Genomic DNA, 10,311 nt, shown 5'->3' with positions numbered 1-10,311 from the left:
TCGGAGCTGTGTGCTCTGCGAATAATGCCAACTTCGGGATTGGATCATGCTCACTTCGCCACGCCGCGCTCGGCGCGCTCGGCGTGCTTCCCCCGCAGGCTCTGACTTCCGGCCTTCCGGCCGTAATGCTCATTGTGGCAACGCGGCGCTGCGCGGCGCTACGCAGCAGAGTGATTCCGAACAGGTCCTCGTCGCGCTGTCTCTCTCGCACCGCGGCGAGACTCCCCGTGAGTGCGAGGCAGGCAGAGCGACGAGAGCACTGTTCGGACTCGGCCTGCAGTGGCGCGCACAATCCGCGCCATGTCGTTGTGCGGCCGTGCGGCCCGACGCGGCCACTGCAGCCAGTAGTAATGACCCGGTGATTTTGGGAAAAGCCTACGACTCCGGTACTCCGGCCCCCGCTCGGACTCCGGGCTGCAGCGGCGTATATTTGTGGGCGTTCGTTTTCCGTTTCCGGCCGTTTAGGGGGTTCCGGGCTCCGGGCGCGATAAGCCGAGCGCTGGCCGCGGCCGCCGAGTGGCTTGGCTTGTCGCTTTATGACAGAATCCCGTATTCACGGCCAACGGGAAACGACGTGCTGCGGACTGAGCCTGCTGCTGGTGTGCTAATACAGGGCCTTCCGTGTGTTGCAGAAGAACAGCAAGGACCCGATCACGGTCGCCATCGTCGCCCAGTAGGTCTGCGCCGAAGCCACCCCGGCAGCGCGTCCCGCACCCCCCCGAGCCGCCGCACCAGCCCACGCAGCCCACGCCAGGCACGGCCCCGAGCCCCTCCGGCCCCTTCCCCCCCGCCCCCCTCCGAGAAGGCCCTTCGGTATGAAGTTGGCCGCGCGCGCTGCGGTGCTCTCCGTGTGGCTCTGCCTGCTCCTCGCCCTGGGGGCGGCCGGCCCTGCTGCCGCCGCCACCGCGGGCGAGGGATGGCCGATCACCGCCACCACGGACGTCTCGGCGGACGCAGAGACCCTGCAAGATGACGAGGCGGCGGTCTCGCCGACGCACATGGTTCCCGACGAGGCCCTCCAGCAGGACGCGCTGGAGGACGGCGTCCTGGACGACCGGCCCGTGTGCACGGGTGACCACGAGATGCTGAACCGCTTCGCCTGGGAGGACTACTCCGTGCTCGCCGCCATGCTCATCATCTCGGTGGCCATCGGCATGTTCTATGGCTTCTTCAGCGGGGGCCAGAAGACGTCCGAAGACTTCCTGCTTGGCGGCTCCACCATGGGCACTTTCCCCATGGCCATGTCCCTGGCGGCGAGGTAGGTGGAGTGCTGTGCACTGCCAGCTTGAGCGTGAGTCGGCGTGTTTGACGAGCTCGTTGCGCCCCAAAGTCTTAAATAACCATTTCTGCCTGCAGCTTCATCACGGCCATCGAGCTGCTGGGCAACCCCGCCGAGATGTACAGCCACGGCACGCAGTTCTGGATGACGTGCTGCGCCTTCCTCGTGGTGATCCCCATCGCGTCCCGCTTCTACGTGCCCGTCTTCATGACGCTGCGCCTCACGTCCTCCTACGAGTACCTGGAGATGCGCTTCAACTGGACGGCCCGCCTCATGGCCTCGGCGCTCTACGTGCTGCAGATGGTGCTGTACACGTCCGTGGCCGTGTACGCCCCCGCGCTGGCCCTCAGCCACGGTGAGCATGCGGAGCACCGAGTGGTTAATGGTCGGCAAACGATGGAATGCAGTTTTAATGCTCGTTAAATTTGTTTTGCAGTGACGGGGCTCAATACGTACGTGGCCGTGTCGCTGGTGTACTTGGTGTGCGTCTTCTACTCGTCGCAGGGCGGCATGAAGGCCGTCATCATGACGGACACCTTCCAGGCCGCCGTGCTCATCGGCTCCATCCTGCTGATCCTGGGCATCGGTGACCACTTCCAAGGGGGACCGTCCGTCATCTGGGACCTGACCCAGAAGTCCGAGAGGATCGAGTTCTTCAAGTGAGTGTCCTTGGAGTCCTTCACGGAGGCCCTCGTCGTTCGTGCATCCGGTCATGGTGTTGCTGTGGTTGCAGCCTGGACCCGAACCCCACGACGCGGCACTCGTTGTGGTCCGTCGTGATCGGCGGCTCGTTCTACTGGCTGTCCATGTTCTGCGCCAACCAGGCCTCCATCCAGAAGTACCTGTCCGTGGAGAGCTTGGCGCAGGTGCGCAGCGCGCTGTGGGTGAGCGCCGCCTTCCTCATCGGCATCTTCACCGTCAACTTCTACATGGGCGCCATCCTGTACGCCGAGTACCGCGACTGCGACCCTGTGCAGAGCCACGTGAGTACTTGACTTGACTTCGCCGAGCTTGGATCGTCTGTCTCTGTCGCACGGCGCTCCACACGCTCTGACCGACTCGTTGGCCGCACAGGTCATCTCCGCCTCGGACCAACTGCTGCCACTCTACGTCATGAACGCCCTCGGTCACTTCAAGGGGCTGCCGGGCTTCTTCGTGGCCGGCATCTTCGCGGCCTCGCTTGGGTAACCACCCCACCACCTTCATCGGCCGCCCCTCCTCTGACCTGCCGTCCACTAACCGCCCTCTCTTGCCCTGCAGCACGGTGGCGTCGGCGCTCAACTCGCTGACGGCGGTCATGATGCAGGACTTCCTCGACGGCGCCCTGGGCATCAAGGTGCCCGCCGAGCGCGGCGCGTTCTGGTCAAAGTGGATTTCGGTCATGTTTGGCGTGCTCAGCTTCGCCCTCGTGTTCGTCGTGGAGCAGCTGGGCTCAGTGCTGCAGGTGGCACTGAGCTTCAACGGCATGGTCGGCGGCGTGGTGCTGGGGCTGTTCACGCTCGGCATGTTCTTCCCCTGGGCCAACGCCAAGGGTGCCGTCGTGGGCTCCGTGACCGCGCTCGCCCTCGTGCTCTGGATCGGTCTTGGCGCGCAGGTAGATCTCGCCCTAAACAACAAAACTACCCCACCTTGTCTGACATTGATTTTAACGGCGGACTTGTCCAGGTGGCCATCGCCAACAACGCCCTGGACGCCGACCTGGCGCCCACGTCGACGGCGGGCTGCCCCTGCACGGTGAACGCCACAGCCTCGCCGGGCCACCTCATGTCGCTCGTGACGGCCGCCAGCCAGGACGACTGCCATGACAGGTGGGTGGCGTGCTTGCTCTGGTTGTGCTTGGGGTGCATGCATGCATGCAGGCAGGCCCTGCGGGTGCGCTAATAGGCGGCAAGCGGGTCACGTGCTCTACGTGGCCGCAGTGGTGTGGCCCTTGAAGAAAAGGGGTGGGGGGCTCACATTATTGCAGCCACTTTGCGCCATTACCAGGGTCCGTTCCGAGAACCGCGCCGATGCCACTGCCTCGGCCGAACGACCTTACGATGAGTCCGCTCCGCTGGCGCTGCTGCTGGCCATGCTGGCCCTGTTGAAGAGCACGGAGTTCCAGCAGATGGCAGCGTGGTGGCGACCGTCGCGACGAACTAGCGGCGGCCTTTGGGTGACTTCTGCAATGCGTGCGACTTCAGGCTTTTGCCGAGCTTCACGCGGGGGTGTTTGTTCTGTCGAGTCCAGGCGGGCCACGCCATCACCTGTGCCCTGCCCAGCTAGGACGCCCCCCCCCTCCACTTTCTGTACGGTGAAGTAGGGGCTTTCTGACAAAGCACGCAAGTCGAGCGCCGCGCCGCCTAGCGCCGCCTTGTGAGGCTTGCTGTCAGTTCCTCGCTTGACTGGTGGACGCCCCCTCCGCAGCCCATCCCCTCCCCTCCCCTCCCCTCCCCTCCGCACCGTATTCTCGTGCGTCAGGGCGAGCCGCCGCGCGCCAAGAAGGCCAAGGAGGCTTGCAGGCACGCCCTGCGCCGCCGCGCCGCCCAGCGGTTGGCAACTTGCCAGATTTATGGTGGAATGAGTCCGATGGCAACCTCACTCGACTCCAGGGCCTCCAGGGCCTCCAGGGCCTCGCGCCCAGGCAGCAAGCAACTGGGGAAAGGGCTGGTGTGTGGGTGGCGTCGTGTGCTGGCTTTCCTGTTTGTTTTTTTTTTAAAGCTCAAGTTCAACTAGTACATCGACACAGCACCCGAAAGCTAAAGCAACGCCTCACTTCTGCTCTGTCTTTCAGCGTGTTCGTGCTGTACCGCCTGTCCTACCTGTGGTACACGATGCTGGGCACGGTGGTGACCGTCGTGGTGGGGATGGCGGTGTCCGCCCTGACCACGTTCCAGGACCCGTGCGCGCTGCACCCCGACCTGCTGGCACCGCCCGTCAGGAACTTCCTCGGCATGCTGCCCAACTCAGTCAAGGAGCTACTCAACCTGCCCATTGAGGTGAGCCGCCTCCGGACACGCCTCTAAGAATGACGCAATCCAGAAGCACGGCATTACTCTGCAAAAAATAATTTCTCGTTTTATTTTAGACTTGGAAATTTTTACTTGATTATGTCCATGTGCAAAATTGGTTGCTCGGCCTCGCCAAACTAACCGCTTCCTTTGATCTGTTGCAGGACAAGAGCCCCAAGGAGCGGAAGGTGTCCAAAATGGTGGTATCGGATGGGGTGATCAACGTGGCCCTGACCCTGGACGACGAGAAGGGGGGCAGGCTGCACCACGCCCTGGTCGGCGGCCCCATCTCGGCGCCGCCCAACCCTCAGAACGGCTCCACGGTCCACCGATGAAGCCGCCAAGCCGCCAAGCCGCGAGCAGCGCGTCGGAAACCCGACGCTGGTTGGGTGCACTTGCAGTTATTCACTTTGATCAGTTCAGGAAGCAAGCCGATGACCGCTGCCTCCCTCCGTTTTTATTTTAAAAGTACGATCTACATTTTATTTTGATTTTTAGCTCTTGGGAGGGATTAATTTTTGGAGCGCCCGTTCTCACATGGCAAATTTTCAGTTAGGGGACTCTACCTTCTTTTAAAAAAAAATAAGCTGTGAACTGCTTTTAAGTACCGTAAAGGGCTTTCTTAAGAATTCGGAGTAAGTAAAATGTGTTTGTAATTAACACAACGCAGAGAGTTGTTATGCATGTACGTACTATGTTTGTATTACTGTGTAAGATATTCGTTGGCGGTTGCCGGTGACTGCCTACGTTACAGCATCCCTAACTTTAAGCCCTGTATCGATGCTCTCATCAATGAACTTGTTTAATAGAACGTCCTTTCGTAGCTAGCTTCTCTTAGAAAAGGGTGCATCAAATTTGTAGATTTTATATTGTTGGAATTTTATGTCGAGCAGAAACGATTTGGATGTCAAAACTAGATACATTGTGCAATCATCCATTAAGCCTTTTTCACGTTTTAATGTTTAACAAAACAAGTTTCAGGTATTATTTTTAGTCGTTTTTAAGAGACCTACCAGTATTCTTAACACATCGACCGTTTCTGTCACAAGATACCTGTCACGAATTCATGCTTTTATTTTTATATGAAAACAATTAATTTTTATTGCTTCTGTTTAGATTTTATTCTAGTCTTGTAGTGAGTGGACTGACATCACTCCAATTACTTTTATTTATGAGTCTGTCAAGTTAGTACAAAGCCTATCTAATACAGAGTGCTGTTTCCAAGGTTGGTTAGCACTCGGCAAGTCTTGTGCAATGCTCTCGCATTACTACGGTACTTTCCTTAATTAAGGCATTGTCACTTACTGCTTCAGTTCGGGCGACATTATTTAATCTCGTGCCGATCTGAACCCTATTTTGTTATTCTAACGTTTACTTCTGTTTAAAAAAGGGACCAACACCCACCTAGTGTACTGTAATGCATTTTACTTATACGCCTATACAGTATGTGCCATAGTGATTTTATTGATATTAAACTAATTGAAACGAAGGAAATGCGTGTCAGTGCGTTATTCTCCCTACCCGGCTTCGGACACGCAACACGACTATGCGAGCCTTGCCACCCTGCCACCCTGCCGCCGGGGGCGCGGTTCCATGTCAGCAAGTGCTTGTGTCGTTTTAGGCTGAGCGCTTTGCCTCGCCGGAAGGCTTCCGAGGAGGGATTAAATGGAGGGGGGGAGGGAGGGGGAAGCATCCCCTGGGGCTCGCTGGCGGCCGCGTCACCCCCACCCCACGTGCGTGACTCGTCGCCGGAGCATAGTTAAGTACAAACCAACCGTGCCAGCAGAATCACAAACGCAAACGCCCGCCCGTCCGCGGCGGGGCCTAGGCGGGGCCTCCCCGTCGCCGGGCCGTGCCGCGTGGGGCTGCGTGGGGCCATGCGGCCTCTGCCCCGCGGCCAAGTGACGGCCCAGCGTGGTGACCCACCTCACCTGCCCCCAGGGAAGTCCCTCGGCCGAACCAACAAACCGAGCCATATCTGCGGAATCAAATCCCCAGCCGGCCGCCGCGGCCACCCTCCCGTCCCGGCCTGGACGGCCTGGACAGCCATTCCGAATAACACAGCGGTCGCCTATCCGTCTCTCTCGCACTCACGCTCCGTTCTACGGCAAGAGAGACGGAGCGACGAAATCAGTCAGCTGGCCTAGCCTGCGTAGCTGCGTAGCCATGGCGTAGCCCAGCAGGATTCCTGTTGCTACCTCGCCGTTGGCTAAAGCGGAGCAGGGCCGAGGGAGGCGGGGGGTCGCGTAATTCGCCCGTCGCGGGGGATGAGAATTTGTGCGTTGCATTTTAATTTATCCCCGCGGTCGCGATAATTAATTCGTAAACTCAGCGCGGCGCCTCGCCGTGGGTCACCCCTTCCCCCCCCAGCCTGGATTATCCGCAGCATGGCGGCAGCCAGCGCAGCGAGCAGCCAGTCAGCCAGCCAGCCAGCCAGCCAGCCAGCCCACGCGCCAGCCCGCCAGCCAGCCAGCCAGCCAGCAGTGCGCGCGAAAAGTTTCAAGGAATGACAATAGAGGGAAGGGAGGTGTGGGGATGAGCCCGCCGCCCCCGCCGCGCCTCCGGGCTACCTTATTCACCTGCTTAAGTCCGGCTTTCGCGCTTTCGCGCTTTCCCGTCGGCACCTACACTACACTAAGCCCCGCAAACGCCGGGCGCGACTTCTTGACGCCTCCCAGAACAAATAAACAACAACAACAACAACAACAAACAAACAAAAGGTCGAGACGAGTAAGGGACGCAGGGAGGCGACGCTGCTGCGACGTGCGCGCCGCGACTTGCATGTCAGCGGCCAGTAAAAGAAGCAAGATTTGATGGGTACTAAGTGGAGCATGGCCAGCACGGCCAGCATGGCCCTGATGGCGATGGTCATCCTGTCATTAAGAATGGCCTCTAGCTTGCCGCTGGCTGGGCTTCCACTCCACTGCCACCGCCGCCACGCTCCCTCGCCTTGCGCTGGCCATGGCCAAGCAGACTGATTCCGAGAGTGGTTTTCGTCGCTCTGTCTCGTTCGCACCACACGGAACGCCCCGCGCCAGTGCGAGATGGACAGAGCGGCGAACACGACTCCTGGAAACAGTTTCCCGGGGCGCTCACCGCGGGGCTACGGCGGCCGAGACGGAAGGGGAGGGGGATAGTTAAAGCGTGTGGAAAAGGCGGGGAACCGCGAGCGAAGATATGAGAGAGGGAAGTGCCAATCCCTGGCAGATGGCGCTTCCGAATGTGCATTCGGTTTCCAAGTCGTTTATTGGCGTAGCAAACCTTCTCTTCATATTAAACTTAAACCAATAAAGCTAATCCCGATCTTAAACAGCGGAGCCAAGACGGAAGCGGCTGGGGGAATCAAGACGCCAACTTTGCTTATCGCCAAACATCTCTGGGTGAATAAGAGCTCTTAGGCTGTGGCCGAAGAAGAAATGCACGCAGTGAAAATATAAATGCTGTTGGGGGAAAGAGATGCTCTCGGGGGAAAAGAAATGCTCGTCGGCTCTTGGCCCGATGCCCGTGCGGTGACACTCGCCGCGGCCGTGGCGGTTGGGTTGCCTAGCCCGCCGGCGTACCGCCTTGCCTGTTGGCAACGCGTCAGGGGAAAGACCGGGGGGGGGGCACGTCATTCCGGCGGCTCGTCCAGGCACTGCCCCCACCGGGCCGACCCGACAAGCGGAGGGACAAGGACAAGGGAAGGGTGCTGCCCAGGACAGCCAGCCCAGGCGCGCCCAGGCGCCACCGGGCTGTCGAAGAAGTAAACTCACACCGCCCGGCCGTGCCGCGGCGTGGCGAGGCGTGGCAGACAGACAGCGAAAAAGTGGAAGGAGTCCCGGAAGGGTCGGAAGCGCGGGAAAGGGATGCGGACCGGGACGGGAGGAGACAGCTGTCTGGTGGCCGTCAGGCCGTCGCCGTCAGGCCGTGGCCGTCAGTGCCCCGAGGACCAAGAGGGCCGTCCCATTCCTCAATGCTCCCCGGTCGGCCGGTCGGCGCGTGGGTGGACCTGGTGGACCTAACCTGCCCCGCCGCCCTCGTGCTCGAGCAGCTAGGCCTGCTGGCCTCTGAACCGGAAACAAAGACGAACGCGGCAAAAAAGCGCGCGCTGAGCGGCTGAGCGCGGAGCCACGTCGCTTCCACGCGGATCCCCGCGGATCGCTGCGGATGCCTGCGGCCGGAATCAATCATAGAAACGCGCTGCGAGAATCCAATCACCAGGCCAGCCAGGCCAGCGCCGAAGCCTCGCCCCCTTCCGCTTGCTTGGGCCCGAACGGACGGCCTGGCGGGGCGGGGCGGCCCAGCGGGCGTGGCCGATGGCGGGGAAAAGTGGAGCCAAAAGAGACATTGCGTTGACGCAGCAGGGAGAGAACATATTACTGGCCGACAATACCTCGCAATACAGCCGAGGGCGGGGCGGGATGGCCATGTGTTGAGCGCTCCATCCGCCCTCAACCCCAACCCCAACCTCGGACTCGGCGTCCCTCGGCAACCTCGGCTGGCGATTAGGACTAGGATCAGGCCCGCACCAACTTGAACATTCCTCGCGAGTCCCTGGGACCGCCCCGCCCCGCCCCGCCCGTAGTAAAGGCAGCTTATATGCACCCACACACACGACGGCGCCCCGGCGAGGCCCGAGCAACACAAACAAGGCCCTCGGGGTGGCGAAGAAGGCCTGCACGGTGGACATAAGCCCAGCCCGGAAAAAGGACAAGAGGCACACCACACGGCAGCAAAAGCAAGGCAGTAAGAGGAGAGCAAACTTGTGCAGCGACGCCCTAGAGCGCTGGCGAGGGGCGAGGAGCTCTCGTGCACTGCTTGCACACTGCTAGCTACTCGGTGGCGTACTTGTCCTCGGCGTCCGTGGCTGCAGGCCGCAGCAGGCTCCTTCACATTACCCTAATGCAGGAGGGCTGATGGGTGTGCGCCGTCTGCCTCGACACGGGGTACTTGTTGTCGGGCGGGGCGGGCGGGGAGGGCAGGCTTGGACATACCAGCACTGGGCTGGGCCTGGCCGGGCTGCCCGGGCCGGGGGTTGTAATGCGAGACAGGCAACACCGTATCAGCTTCGGCCTGTCAACTGTCAGCCCCTGTCCCTGTCCCTGTCTGCGCAGCAGCGTGGCGTGGCGCGGCGTCCAGGCGGTGACCTTGGACCTCGGTGGCGCGCCACGCCGATGCCAGCGTCGGGCGCGCGGTACCCTACCCTTCGTTTGTGATGGCGGACCCAGCGGCTGCATCGGGCAGCATCGGGACATCCCCCTCCCCCTTTTGCGGCCCTCGGACCCAAGACTGGCCACCACACCCGCCAGTGCGCCAGCCCCACGACGGCCGCGGCCGGCCGGGGCCTCGACCCCATCACGTAGATCACGTAGTTCTTCGCTTTGAATCCGATCTCCAGCGCGCCCTGCGCCCTGCCCTGCGCGCCCGATCTTTGACCCTTCGGTACGTGAGGCCCAACCGAGCCCGGCCAGCCCTACCCGTCTGTGTTTGTGAAGGGGCGCATTCCGACGGCGTCCTCGTCGTCCTCGTGCCGCAGGGAAACACACAGATCTTCCCCCAGCGAGACCGTCGCTGTCGCGGAGTTCAAATAATGTTCATGGAATGAGCAAACTGGACACATTTTCGGACTTTTAAACTTTCATCTCGGAAAAGGTTTTAACTTGTGTTCTTTGCAGTGACAGTGTCAGTAGGTCTCCGCGAGGAGGTCAAAGGGGCGACGGGCAGACGGGGCTGGCTGGCAAGGCGGCCGGGCTGTGCAGGACAGGGAGGGCCTTATCTTTAGCTGCAACGGTTCGCTGCGCAGTCCGGGGGCCCGTGTCGAAGCGACCGAAGCGACCCCCGGGGCCACCGAGGAACCCCGTCCCGTCCTGGCCGTCTCTCCAATCAGGCGGCCAGCCCGAGCAGGCAGGCGGGTGGGCGGCGAGGCGGCGCGGGGCGGCCATCGGGGTGTCTCCAGATGACGTCACGGCAGCATCAGGAAGTCACGCCTGGGGGGCTGGCGATGCCCACGCCACGCCACGCCGTGCACCGCGAATCATGATCCGCGAATTTAAGAGGACCGAG

General features: G+C 61.1%; 1 protein-coding gene across 1 annotated transcript; it reads left to right on the top strand.

The window, feature by feature from the left end:
• Positions 1-800: 800 nt before the first annotated feature.
• On the top strand, positions 801-5,763 carry LOC117642443 (sodium-coupled monocarboxylate transporter 1-like). The gene is made up of 9 exons (XM_034380679.1): positions 801-1,258; positions 1,357-1,634; positions 1,716-1,938; positions 2,013-2,262; positions 2,354-2,463; positions 2,540-2,873; positions 2,945-3,087; positions 4,053-4,257; positions 4,434-5,763. Exons 1-9 carry the CDS (start codon positions 816-818, stop codon positions 4,602-4,604), a joined length of 2,157 nt encoding a protein of 718 aa, XP_034236570.1. The 5' UTR covers positions 801-815; the 3' UTR covers positions 4,605-5,763.
• The last annotated feature ends 4,548 nt before the right edge of the window (positions 5,764-10,311 follow it).

Source organism: Thrips palmi, unplaced genomic scaffold (genome assembly GCF_012932325.1).
Source record: "Thrips palmi isolate BJ-2018 unplaced genomic scaffold, TpBJ-2018v1 HiC_scaffold_16, whole genome shotgun sequence".
Classification (NCBI taxonomy): domain Eukaryota; kingdom Metazoa; phylum Arthropoda; class Insecta; order Thysanoptera; family Thripidae; genus Thrips; species Thrips palmi.
Note: the sequence above shows the minus strand (reverse complement) of the source record. Positions and strands in the feature narration are given on the sequence as shown.

Bases quoted from the DNA above. Each gene is read 5' to 3' on its own strand.
- LOC117642443 (XM_034380679.1), top strand. From the start codon at position 816: ATGAAGTTGGCCGCGCGCGCTGCGGTGCTCTCCGTGTGGCTCTGCCTG. The intron at 2,464-2,539 runs GTAACCACCCCA...CTTGCCCTGCAG, and splicing joins ATCTTCGCGGCCTCGCTTGG to CACGGTGGCGTCGGCGCTCA. The intron at 4,258-4,433 runs GTGAGCCGCCTC...GATCTGTTGCAG, and splicing joins TACTCAACCTGCCCATTGAG to GACAAGAGCCCCAAGGAGCG.